Here is a 13,615-nt window from a genome sequence, read left to right as displayed (position 1 = left end):
TTATGTTCAAAATAAATTATCCGACTAATAATAAAGCACGAACAAATGATATAGTACTCATTATGCTTGAAGAGGGTTTAAGAATGCTATATGATCTTTTCTCCAACAAACAAGAATTTTTTATGTCCATTATTCTAATATGTTGCATCTTTTTATTCGATAAGAAGGATAAGGACTCTCAAATACTCTCATTTATAATTCTCAATCCTCTCTCTTAATTTGATTTGATGAATTACCTCTCATCTTTCCTTCTTTTTCCTTGTAATTCTCAGGATGCATTAATGGACTCTCATATTTTCCTTCTTGTATTATCCACATTACTAGAGGGAAAGAGAGTAAATAATGTTCACTATAATAAATTTCAACATTATTCAATTCTTTTGCTAAGGTAGAACTTAATGTGAGATCTTACATGATTTTTTTATTAGTGCATATAATCTTTATTATATTTTATTATATTTAAGCATCAATTTTTTGTTTCACGATTATATTTTTTATTTGATGTTAAAAAACAAACTAATAATATCTACACATTAATTCTTTTATATTAAAAAAAAATTATTCTACGTGCGACAAAGATTAAATTAATTTTTTTTTTGTTAATTAAATTGGGATCATGAAAAAGGAACCGATTAAGCAGCAATATACATTTGGCAAGTTGGCTTGCTGCCAGGGGACCGTGTACTTTACCATTAACCCAATAGGATATATTCTTTGATCTTGATCCACGGCCATAGATAAAGACTAAGAGAACGGTGTTTCAAGCATGCATGGAATTGCCCACATGAAAGAATAAGAATTTGTTCACCAATTGGAATATCAAGTACAGAAGAACTATATTACAATAATGTAGAGATTTTGTCACAAAATTAAAAAGCCTATATATGTAGAGAACTTAAAAATTCAGTGTAAATATTCTTAGACACAGAAACGGGCAGGACACAAGGCAAGAAAAGTTTCAGAATTATATAAGAAAAAGAAAATTCTGAAGAAAATGAAACTGAAAAATCACCGAGTTCGATTTTCTGATTATTGTGAAGAAAGCGTATGAAAGCCATGCAAGTTTGCTTGCCGAGAAAATAGCGTGCTGTATTTTGCTGCAGAGGTTCTTTGAGGAGCTTAGAGGGAAGATTTTGAAGCCAATCAAAGTAAGTCCTAATTTAGAAAAGCCATATGTTTTTTGCTATCTTCGTGTTCTTTGTTGTCATAAGGCATGCTTTGAATCACAGTTATTAAATTCAGTTTGATCTGGCGGGTCACTTTATAGCCTGACTAGGCTTGAGCTTGGTTTTTTTTTAACCAAGGTGGATGTTCATCTGATTAAATCTGAATGACTCAGCAATTTAACCTATGTTTTGTTTGATTTTATCAATGTTTTGATTGATTTTATCAAACCCGGTTAATTCCAGGTTTTTTTTTTAATTTTTATCAAAAATAATATTGTTTTTTTAAAAAAATACTAAAAATGACGTGGTTTGGGGTTGACCCATCTAACCTGCTATCCAAGCTTTGGACTGGGTTGGACCGAGGCCTCTTCTAATAACTTTGGTTTGAAATGAAAGTTCAATAAGATCTCCCGCTTTCTGTAGTTATTTGAGACTCTTTTGTGTGAGAATTCATAGAATATTCATCTGCTCTTTACATTTATGTTTGTATTTGTTTGAGTATTAGTAACATCGAATAATTGTTGAGTCTGATAGCTAGATATAATCCCGGTTCATTCACAGGATGAAGACCGCCGAAAAATCAAGTGAGAAAAATGAGAAGGGAGATCATGTTTTTCTAGACATTGACAAGTTAGCAGCAAATATGAGAAAGGATTTGGAAAACTTAAGTCCTTTATCTAAAGAGTGTTGTATCTACAAAGTTCCCAGGCGACTGCGCGTGTTAAACGAAAAGGCCTACACACCTCAAGTAGTCTCCATTGATCCATTTCATCGTGACAAAAAGGAGCTCCAAGAAATGGAAGAATATAAAAGAATGTACCTGCAAGATTTTCTTAAATGGAGCAATATGCAAGATTGGAGGACTTTATTGAACTCATTGGCGATAGTGAGGCAACACTGCGTAATTGTTATGCCGAAACCTTTGAAGATATTAGCAGTGAAGAATTTGTGAAAATGATCTTAGTAGATCCTGCCTTCGTCATTATGGTCATACTGAAACGACGCTTCAGTGCTTTCCGAGGCAGGGACGCCCGTCTCTTCTCTCGTCCATGGATGATAGGTGAAGTAGGGATAGATCTGTCCATGCTTGAAAACCAGCTTCCATTCTTCATTCTCCAGGACTTGCTTAAGCTATCCAAGATATTCAATCCTCACGAGGAAAGTTTGTTAATTATGCTTGTCCATGAGTTCTTAAGAGGTGTGTGGGATTCATGGGTGACAGAAGATTATGTGGAGATACTTAGTTCTTCAAAAATAGAACATTTTGTTGACTTCCTAAGAATTTATCAGCAACCAACAAGGCCACACCGGCCAAAGATACTCAAACGCCTAACAACAAGAACTGCGAAGACGCTGCATCAAGCTGGTGTCCAATTTCAGTTGGGCCGCCATCTCTAGTCCATTAGAAAGCTGGCTGGAGTAGACTAGGCCTTGACCAACTGAGAATATTTGAGCTTAACTTCTGTGCTTGGTGAAGCAGATGGGCACGAGCTCAAGGCTGAACTAATCTTTCAGCAGGCTTTTATGAGAAAAAAAAAGCCTGGCCCAAATTAATATTAACATTTTGTATTTTGTTTTTAAATTTTTATTTTCTATGTCTTTGATTCATCTACTCTTAATTAATCATAAAAAGTAATGCAATATTTTTTTTTTTTTTAATTTTCAATCCTTGGTTAATTAGTATTTATATTTTCTTAATTTTCAATTCCTTTTCTTGTCAATACTTGAAAATCCTCAGCAAAAATATACATATTTTCTAATATAGTAACAAACTATATCATTGAGCCGCACTACATTGCAGGTCGGGTTAAATTTTTTTTTAACAAAAAAAATGACATGATTTAATCGGAGCGAAAATAACAAAACTTGTAACTTTGATCATGAGACCAAGATATTTCTATAGAAAATAAATTAAAACAGATTATAAAAACTCAACTATCAACTTACTTAGTGTTGAATGATGAAATTGAAAAAAAAAACAAATTAAAAAGGAATTAAAAAAAAACTCGAGTCAACTTATGTTAACCCATTAAACATTATTTCTAAGTAATGAGGCTGAAATAACATAATATAAAGTAAATAAAAAATAAAAATTATGAAGTCTAATTTTAAATTAACCCTATATTAAATGATAAAATTAAAAAAAAATTAAGAAAAAGAAAAACTTGAGTCAATCAAGTTAATCTATCAAACCTGCGATTTGTGTCATGAGAGTTTGATAACTTTTTAGATATATTAGGTGTTGGTGTAGTTTGTAAATAAATAAATAATGAAAAATATATCTATCCTACATTGAAAATAAACACTCTCTCTTTAAGTGTATATAAATATAGGTTTATATTGTGTAATAAATTAAATGAAAATCATGGTAGATGAGCTCTTTATTGGGCTTTTTAATGCTATTAAATGAATACTTATAATACCAAAATATGACATTTGCTGTTTGAAACTTAATATGTTAATGATATTTTTTTTATTTTTTATAATTAATTTTAATATTTATGACTGTTGAGATAAAACTAAATAGTAGATATCCAATTTAATTCAAAATATAATTATTTTTATTAATAAAAATATAGTTTCATTGACAGTTATAATATTTCATTATAATATTTGACTATATAAACCTACTACTATACATGGAAAATATATACAAAACAAATATAGTTTATTTTCTTTGTTTTTTTTTATTTTATTTCAAAAATTTAGATGATTTAGTTGTATTTTAGAGATATTATTTTTATGTAAAATAAATAAACATATTAAAAATAATAATTTCAAATTTCAAACTAATTTTTTATTTGTTTCTATTCCGATAGTTCTTTGTAACTTTAGTTACATGTATGGAGATAAGGGGCTAGCAGGGCTAAACCCCTACAAAAATAAAAAGAAAAAGAAGACGACCCATCACGCCAATATAATCTTAAATTTTAGGGTCAAAAATAGTAATATTTAAATTTTTGTCCCTCTTAACAAATTATCCTGGTTTTGGCTTCCTTGCAAGTTAATCCCGGCTCTGCCCCTGTTGAGGTAATTAATAGGTGAAAAAAGCATGTTGAATGACATAACCGACAAGTTGATTGATTATCATTTCACTGTACAGTTAAAAAATCTTAGGTAAACTTCGTGTATCTCACGAGCAGGAGGATACTGTTCCATTTAATGTTTGCAGCAGCTCTGCCCGTGGTCTCAAAATTCGTTTGGATTTGCGCATTGAAAAAAAATATTTGTTTTTTTTATCTTTTCAGGTGATTTGAATATTAAATATAATTTTTTAAAAATAAAAAAAATATTATTTTAAAATAATTTTAAATAAAATATACTTTAACAAACAATCAATTATCAATTTCAATTGAATACAAGTGTCCAGGTCATAGAGCAGCATATCTAGAAAAAGTTTAGCATTCCTTTTTTTCTTTTTTGAAGAATCATTGTACAGTAACATTTTTGTTTTTTTTAAGAATTATTGTACCAACGTAGAAAGTTCTAGCCAGATGGCATTTTGTGCATCTAATGCGCTGAAGGCTGTCGCCACAGATCAATCATACCACTGTAGAAAGTAAAACGGAGATGCCTTCTCTTCCAATCCTCGAGCACGGTTTGTTTTTATGTTTTTTTTTATGTGTTTATGTACGTTTTTTAAGTTTATTTGTTTTTAAAAAGTTATTAAATATATTTTTTAAAATATTAAAATTAAAAATATGAATAAAAAACTATTTTAATATATTTTAAATAAAAATTATTATTTTTAAAATACTTATCATTACAATACCAAATACCCGTAGATTAGATACTGGTTGATAGGACGAGACCATGCCATCACCAACTACATCGGCATCAAGATGGTCAATACCAAAATCTTAGGAACATGATTAGTTTTAGTATTTTCATTTGGGTTTCACATTATTCTCATATTCAAGTTGTTTGGGTCTAGACCCGCTGACCTGAGCTTCACAAAAATATCAGATCTGCTTATCTGGGTCTGCCAAATTAATGTCTAGGTTTGCTAGTCCTGCGCCTGAATCTAACATCATGTCAGATCCAAATATTTAAATAAAAAAATTTAAAATTTTTTAGAAGCATTATTAGAATGCAAAAACAAATACTGTCTTATTGAAGCAATATTTTTCATTCATATACAGTAGAATTTAACTGTAAACTCTTTTTTGTTTGTACAACTTATTTTATAAATTTATTATATTCGAAGAAGAAAGAATGAAAAAAAAAATATATATAATGAACCAAGATATAATTCACTGTAGACTTGCACAATGAATTTTCCAAGCCTAGAAGGCTTGAAATGAGATTAATGTTTTTTTATATAAAGTTAAATTATCATATTGTTTTTTGGTTGAAAAAATTAAAATCCTGGTTGTGGGTTCTATAGGCTCATTGGTCATTAAACGTTTTAATAAGAGTATGATAGTTTTTTTCATAATTATTTGCATAATACAAATATTATTCTACCCTAAGGTTAACAAAAATAAAACATGTTGCTCATATAGTTTTTGACCTTTCATTGAAAACTATTTAGCTGCATATGGGGTATTTTAATTTTTTTATGTTTTTAATGTAATTTTCTATAATAATATATATTTTAATATTATTTTTAAATTCAAAAAGCCATAACTCAAGTATCTGGATCTGTTATTGGTTTATAACCAAACACTTCAATATAATTGTTACATACTAAACACAGCCACAAACGTTTAAAAAAGTAGTGTTTTTTTAATTTATAGTTTTTTAAATGTCATGTGATTGATAATTATTACACAAATAAAATATTGATAAAAAAACATAAAAATTAAAGTAGATCCACCACCTTGCCACCTCGGTTTCCACAAAGTCTTGCGTCTTCAATATCATACATGTCTTGAGTTTGAACTTATTTTAATTAAGTTAATTGGGTTAGTAAAAATCATTTCAGATTAATCGGGTTTTATTATATTATTTATTTTTATTAAAATATTTTAGGTAGAGATTTCCAAATTAACTCATTTGAACTAGCTGAGTTTAACAATCTAATACTAAACATAGTAGCTATTTCCATAGAAATTAAAGCATTCCCTGCCTGAGTCCAATTAGAAATGGAATTTCACGAATATAATATGATACATTATGTTATCACTAACTTCAATGGAGTCAAATCCAAGAAAACAATACCAGGCTACACAATTCTTTGCCACAAAATTAGACCTCGAAGGATGGCTTGGGCCTCGGATTATTTAGCAGTTTGATTTGGAACAAGTTTTAGTTGGGAAAATCAAAACAAAACAATATTATAAGATTTTGATAACTTTTTAGATAATAAATTAAAAAAAATTATGATAAAAAAATTAAAAGAAAAAAAAAACAAATATTATTAACATAAATAGTTCAGGAAACACCCTTCTCTTTTAGTTTATAATCAATAGTACTTTCTATTGAATATAGGTTTTTCCTGGGCATATGACGGCTAAGTTGACGAGAAGGTTATGCTGATAATGATTCCCTCTTTTTGTAACTCTTAATAATTTGACATTTTCAGTTTTAAATCAGTTTCTTTTTTCAAAAATAATATCGGAGTGCGTGTATTAGATAACGATCCATTCAACGAGTAGATAATTGACTGGTCGAAATTGAACTTGAAATATGTACCTGATCTTTACACTCACTGTGCTTGATGGAGGGTTCATGAATGGTATAGGATCTTTCTCCAACGGACAAGGATTCCTTATATTCACCATGCTCGAAGGAGTGTTCAGACTGGTATGTGATCTTTTCTCCAATAAACTAGAATTTTTTATGTCGATCATGTTCCAAATTATTACATTTTTTTGTTCTAATATGTTACTGAAGGATAAACAAGAAGTGGAAGAAACTAACATGGATTAGTTACTGAAGGAAATACATTGCAATTTCAGGAGAGGAAATCACAGAGCACACTGTTTATTTACAGAAAAAGAGAAACAAAAGAACAATTGAAATCGCAGAATCTAAACAACTTGAATGATAGGACACACTGCTTGTATGACAGCAAGTAGGTGGAGAATTCCAGCTGCAATAACAGAGATTATGGTCCACGGATTGTCGAAATACTTCTGTTTCAGAGCTGCCTTCCATTTGTGCCTACGCCTTTTGTAATACTTCTCCAGATGTTCAACGACATCAGAAAAATAGAAATCGTGCCTATCGACAATATTTTCTTTGGAAAGATTGTGGAGAAGTCTTAAGAGGGCATCGTTATCACGTAGCCATTTCTCTACAATTCCTTTTCTTGCGAGTATTTCTAAGTCCTTGGAAGCATGAACAACCAAATTGATCATAGTGATATAGTTACCTATAAAACCAGAACCGAAATGGCATTGCTCAAAGGCTTGGACATTCCTGAATAACGTTTCTGTGTCATCCTCAATCTTTAAACATGGAATTACCAGTGCCCCTTTATCTGCGTCGAATTTTATGTCTAGTAGTTTTTTGCTTGACCCCAACATAAACCTGACTCCAGCTTGATGGAGATCCATTGCACTGGGTAAAAATCAACAATACTAAGCACTGTTTGGACCACATTCTATAAAATTTCAAAATTATATTTTTTTTAGGTTTATTTTATTTTATGTTTTCAAATCATTTTGATGTACTGATATAAAAAATAATTTTTAAAAAATAAATAGATATTATTTTAACATATTTTTTTAACAAAAATCACTTTGTACTACACTCTCAAAGACCTTTTAAATAAGGCATGTTCCAACCATGGATATTTTGTCACAAAATTAAATGCCTATAAATGAAGAGAACTTAAAACTTGAGTGTAAATATTTTTAGACACAGAAACTGGCAGAACACAAGGTAAGAAAAGTTTTAGAATTATAGAAGCAAAAGAAAGTTGTGTAGAAAATGAAACTGTAAAATCTCCGAGTTTGTTTTTCCGTTTAGTAAGAAAGAGTGCATATGAAAACTAAGCAAGTTTGCAAGTTTCAGAATTATTTTGCTGCAGAGGTTCTTTGAGGAACTTAGAGCGAGGATTTTGAAGCCAATCAAAGTAAGTCCTAATTTAGAAAATCCATATGTTTATCTCGCTATCTTCCTGTTACCTGCAGTTATGAGCTTAACTTAATAATTTAAATTATTAAATAAATTTTAAATTATAATTTATATTATTTTCTAGTATATTTACTTAAATAAAAACCTTTTAGATTCAAACTTACATAAACCCATATTATTTTATATTTAATTTTTATTAAATAAATAAAAATAATAAAATTTAAACTTTTGATTATTCAAGACTCTAGTATTATATAAAAAAATATTTTAATTCAGTAACTTAAATTATTAATTAAAGAGGAAATGAGAAATTGGTCCGTGCCCACCATTCCAGAATGTTGATTTGCTTAAAAACTTTCCTTCTTGAAAAGCAAAACACTATCTTCAAAAAGTGCTATGAAGCTTTTCTGAAGAGTTTTCTTGTTTGAAGTAGGATCGACAGGTTTACAAGGCTTGCCTGGTGAGCTAGTGGTGTTTTCTGCAATTCCACACCTCGTCTTATTCTAGCTTTACAATGTCTTCATCAACCTCCTGGTCTTCTGGTCATGGCAAGGCATTGAGTTACCTTTATGCTTTCTATGCTTGAGTGATGGTTTTAGAATATACAATATATGCTGCTATTATGGCATCTGGATGCAGAGGAACTTAAGAGTACATTGGGAGAAGGGAATCTCTCCAATGATCTCTGTCGCATGTGTGCGACATAGCAGCGAAAACATCCATTCTAAAAAATATCTCTTATTTATTTATCTAGAAAATACACGAAGACAATAAATTCTTGTCTTTATTAGTGGACAAATAAAATAGGAGTCACCACCTAATATTTTGGTCATTAGAAACCCTAACTGGTCTCAAAGATCGGGTATGAGGACTAGTTGTATAAAGGGAAGGTATTAGCATCCCAAATACGCCCAACTTAAGTAAGCTGCATTATTTTATTGTCTGATAAAATCTAAGGTCTTGTCGTGCTTTCTAGTTGTTGGTCCGTTTATGGTTTAAGAAAAGTCGTCCTTAGTAAGGAAATCCTTATCTTATCGAGTAAAACCTAACTGTTCCGACGTCAACAAAAGAATTTAATATCTGAAATACATCTTACGTATAAGGTTGTAACCGCAAATATTAAAAGAAAAAAACAAAATAATTTTTTTTGGAATTTTTGAAATATTGGCCTACTCCTCGTGGCTTTAATAAACTAGTTATTAAAGCCAAAAATGCATGTTAATACATATCTTTTTAAATTTTTTTTGTTATATGAAAATACAATATAATGAATTTTTTTATTTTTAAGAGGCTTGGCTGTGTGCATGAAAAAAAAATATTTTTTTGTTATGTTTTGACGAAAACCAAGTATTTTAATACTAGATTTGTATCTTTATAGTATAAAAATACAAATCAATATTGATCAACAAGTAATAAATTTTTTGAAAAATCATATATTTTTCTGAAATAAATTTTATTTTTGTTTTACTGTACCTAGCCTGGGTCACTGAACCATAAGAGGCACGCGTGCTTGCTCAACGACTGTTCAAGTGAATTATAATTCACTTGAACAGTAATTGTTGCTTGAGCAGTAAAACATAACAATGAAAAAAAAACAAATGCATGCAGTGACAGAAACAATGCAACGTGAAGAGAAATGTGTGAAGCTTACCTGGTATCTAAAACAGATGAAGACGATGGCGATGAAACTGCTGCGCAGGATCGGTGGTGACTGGTTCTGGGGACGATGAAGACGATCAACGCTGGGTCTTTTTTCTTCTGGTTTTTCTCTGCTTTTTTTGAAATGATGAAGCCCCTGTGTTCTCCTCTCTGTCTTTCCCTTCCCTTTTCTTTCTGTTTTTCTCTCCTGTATTCCCCTCTCAACGGTTCTTGGCGTGGCTGCTGGGATGAAGAAGATGATGAGCTGACGATGGCGTTGGCAGTGCTGGTGCGGTTGTGTGATGGAGGATGGCAGGGGTTCTTCCCTTGTTTTCATATCTTTCCCGTCTTCTTCTTTCTTTGTTCCTTTCTGTATTTTTTTTAATCTTTTTCTCTCCCTCTGTTTCCCCCTGTTCTTTTTCTTTCCCTCTCTATCTCATCTTTTCTGTTTTTCCCCCCATCCTCGTGTTCGGTTCTTCCTCTGGCTATTATAGCCAGAGGACGCAAGCGTTCTTTTGGTAACAGTCGCGTGCATCACGGCGGCGAGGAACATCAGCCGCGAGACGCGACTCCTGATTGAAAACAGTTCCATTATCACTGCCAACGTCTCCTGCCTTTACTGCCACAGCTGTTATGTTTAAGAAGACAGTGAATAGTGCTTAAATGGAACGGCGCCGTTTGGATTTCTTCTGATTTGGTCATTGAAGTTTTTTTACAATTTTGTAATCAAATCCCTGGAAAAACTGTAACTGGATCCCTTAATTGTAGTGCCTTTTCTGGTTTGGTCCTTGGTTTCGGATTGTTTCAATTAAGTCTCTAATTGGCCATCAAACTTCAATCATTATGCAATTAAGCCCCTGATTTGACCAAATCAACTCTTAAAAATTATAATTGGACCCTGAAACTTTAATTTCTTTCAATAAAAGCTTAAATTGACTTAAAAAATTATTTTTTTTGCAATCAAACCCTCACATAAATTCAATTAAACCTCGGATAAAATTTAATTAAGTTCATAAACATCTGATTTTGAAATTTTCTTTCTCAAATTGAATTTTTCTTGTCCTCAGAGCTCTTATCAATAAAAAATATATTGTCAAAATTTCAATTCTTCTATTTTTGAACCTCTTCAACCAATTTCTCGCTATTTTGTGGGCATTTCAATGCTTTTTTCTCACTCATTTTATTTTTTGGATTCCTTCCAAATATATATTTTTTAATATGTATTTTTTTTTATTTTTATATTTATTTTATATTTTTATTTTTTATATAGGAATCCAAAAATAAGTAACAATGGAGAGTTCAGATTGGCAGCAGGAAACTAGAATTCTGAAGGAAGCTTTGTTAAATCCTAAGTTTTCTATTATTAAATACAAATCCACAGACAAGTAAGCGAGAAGTATGCTTTTATCTTCTTCTTTTTTTGTACGGCAGAATGTTGAATTTGCTTTATGATCTCCTTATGTTTGACAGGGGCCAGCCAGCTTAAGAACAGCACATGTATTTCTCTTCCTTTTCTCTTTTAAAGTATAGCATATGTTCTTCTTGCTGCAATTTTTTTTTTGAACTTGTTCTTAGTTTATGCCCCGGCATATGTTTACCTACAAGCTCTTCAATGCCATTCATTACATGATCCTTTTCTGACTAATTGATAGCATGTTGATTGATACAAACCATTTTGCAGAGAAAACAAGACGTGGAAGAAACTAGCACTGATCATTTAATGAAGTACATTATAGCAATCTCACAGGAAACACAAACAGAACACACTTTTATTTGTAGGACACGATCGAAAGGGTAGAACCTATTTCACTTGAATGACAGAACACACTGCTTGTATGACAGTGAGTATTAGAAGAGCCCCAGCTGCAACAACAGAGATGGAAACCCATGGATTATGGAAATAATTATGTTTCAAGGCTGCAATCCATTTGTGCCTCCGCTTTCTGCAGTACTTTTTCAGACCTTCAACGACATCAGCAAAATAAAAATGGTCTTCGAAGACAGCATTTCCTCTGTCAAGATCATGGAGAACACACATAACTGCATCATTATCACAGAGCCAATTATGTATAATTCCTTTCTTAGCAAGTATTTCTACATCATTAGTACCACGAACAAGGAAATTGATGGTAGCTATATAGTCACTTACGTATCCAACTCCGCAATGGCTTTGCTCAAAGGCGTGGAGGTTTCTAAATAACTTCTCTGTATCATCGTCTAAAAGTAGTGGTGGTATTTCCAGTATCCCTTTATGAAAATCAAAGTTCATGTCAAATATTTTTTCCTTGGACCCCAACTTAAACTTGACTCCAGATTGATGGAGCTCCATTGCACTCGGTGTGGTTCGAGTTTCAAGAGGCTGTGGCTGTTTCCGCTTTGCTGGCCGCTGACACTTTCTTAGAAAGTCAACAAAATGCTCTACTTCAGAGGATTTGATTTGCTTCAAAATGTCCTTTGGCACCCATGAATCCCCAAATGTGCTTGATAAGAAATAACGAGTAAGCTCAATCATGGAACATCCATCCGGTTTTTTGGAAAGCTTAAGCAAGTCGTCAAGAATGAAGAACGGAATCTGATTTTCAAGCAAGCACGTGTCCATCTTTATGTCTTCTATCATCCACGATTTACCGAATATACGGTCGTTGTTTCTTCGGAAGAAAGGGGAAAACTCTTTCAGGAAGACCATAATGATGAAGGAGCTATCTAGCAACATCATTTTCACAAAGTCCTCTGCACTAATATTTTCAAAATTATCTGCATAACAGTTGCGCAATCTTGGCTCCCTCTCTGCAATTGCAATACATTCCTTGACACTTGCCTCACTCAGATTAAGAAACTCTTGCAGGTATATTTTTTTATGCTCTTCCATTTCTTTCAGCTCTTCTTTTCCATGGTGAATGGGCCCAATGGAGACTAGTTGAGGCGTGTAGGCATATTCCTTCGAGTCGCGCAGTCTTTTAGGAACTCTGTAGATGGAACACTTATTAGAGAAGGCATGCAAGGTTTTCAACTCCTCTTGCACAGACGCTGTTAGTTTGTCAATGTCAAGCGAAACATGATCATTCCTTTTCATCTGCTCAGTTGTTGTTCCAACAATCTCCATCCTGTGACGCAAATCTCAATTGATCAGATGTTCGCCGGAATCAAAGAGAATCATCAGATCAATCATTGAAATGTAAAGAGGAAATGAAAATACGGATTAATCATCAGATTAATTAATACGGATGCTTATACAAATTCCAAGACAAATGTAAAGAGGAAATGAAAATATCACACAAAATATTGTCAAACATTCACAAAAAATATTTATTACAACATACATAGCTTCTCTAAATTACAACTTGCATACTTAGATTTGCTTCAAAACATATATATATATGCGCGCGAGCGCGTGTATAATCTTTACACTCACTATGCTTGATGGAGAGTTTAAGAATGGTATATGATATTTCTGCGATGGACATGAATTCTTTATTAGCAAGATACTAAAAAAATGATACTTTTACTCTGTAGCACTCACTCACAACTATTCATTTTAATAATGTTTTTTTAATTGTTTTTTAATATTTATTTTATTTAAAATTAAACTTCATAATTTATTTCGCTAAATTTTCTATGACCCATAGGGACGAAGCCAGGACATTAGGTTTATGGGGGCAAATTTTAAAAAAACATATTTTAGAGGGGCTAAATGTTAAAATTAACTAATTTTAAGGCTAAAATTTATAATTTTTCATGGGGGAGACATTAGGGAAGAATTTGCAGGGGCATGCCACCCTTTACCT

The 13,615-nt window shown here is 31.8% G+C and overlaps 3 protein-coding genes across 3 annotated transcripts; 1 reads left to right on the top strand and 2 right to left on the bottom strand.

Annotated features, from left to right (window-relative positions):
• Positions 1-896: 896 nt before the first annotated feature.
• On the top strand, positions 897-2,851 carry LOC133686592 (UPF0481 protein At3g47200-like). Its single transcript, XM_062106984.1, has 2 exons — positions 897-1,148; positions 1,728-2,851. Exon 2 carries the CDS (start codon positions 2,004-2,006, stop codon positions 2,562-2,564), a length of 561 nt encoding a protein of 186 aa, XP_061962968.1. The 5' UTR covers positions 897-1,148; positions 1,728-2,003; the 3' UTR covers positions 2,565-2,851.
• A 4,290-nt stretch (positions 2,852-7,141) lies between these two features.
• Positions 7,142-7,669, bottom strand: LOC133682683 (uncharacterized). Its single transcript, XM_062106158.1, has one exon. It carries the CDS (start codon positions 7,667-7,669, stop codon positions 7,142-7,144), a length of 528 nt encoding a protein of 175 aa, XP_061962142.1.
• Positions 7,670-11,445: 3,776 nt separating this feature from the next.
• On the bottom strand, positions 11,446-12,987 carry LOC133687475 (UPF0481 protein At3g47200-like). Its single transcript, XM_062107044.1, has one exon. The coding sequence runs from the start codon at positions 12,931-12,933 to the stop codon at positions 11,632-11,634; it is 1,302 nt and encodes a 433-aa protein (XP_061963028.1). The 5' UTR covers positions 12,934-12,987; the 3' UTR covers positions 11,446-11,631.
• Positions 12,988-13,615: the final 628 nt, after the last annotated feature.

The sequence above is a fragment of the Populus nigra genome, chromosome 1, assembly GCF_951802175.1.
Source record: "Populus nigra chromosome 1, ddPopNigr1.1, whole genome shotgun sequence".
In the NCBI taxonomy this organism is placed as follows: Eukaryota; Viridiplantae; Streptophyta; class Magnoliopsida; order Malpighiales; family Salicaceae; genus Populus; species Populus nigra.
Note: the sequence above shows the minus strand (reverse complement) of the source record. Positions and strands in the feature narration are given on the sequence as shown.

What these genes read in the sequence shown, in the direction of transcription:
- LOC133686592 (XM_062106984.1), top strand. Translation starts at nt 2,004, where the DNA reads ATGGAGCAATATGCAAGATTGGAGGACTTTATTGAACTCATTGGCGAT.
- LOC133682683 (XM_062106158.1), bottom strand. Translation starts at nt 7,669, where the DNA reads ATGGATCTCCATCAAGCTGGAGTCAGGTTTATGTTGGGGTCAAGCAAA.
- LOC133687475 (XM_062107044.1), bottom strand. Translation starts at nt 12,933, where the DNA reads ATGGAGATTGTTGGAACAACAACTGAGCAGATGAAAAGGAATGATCAT.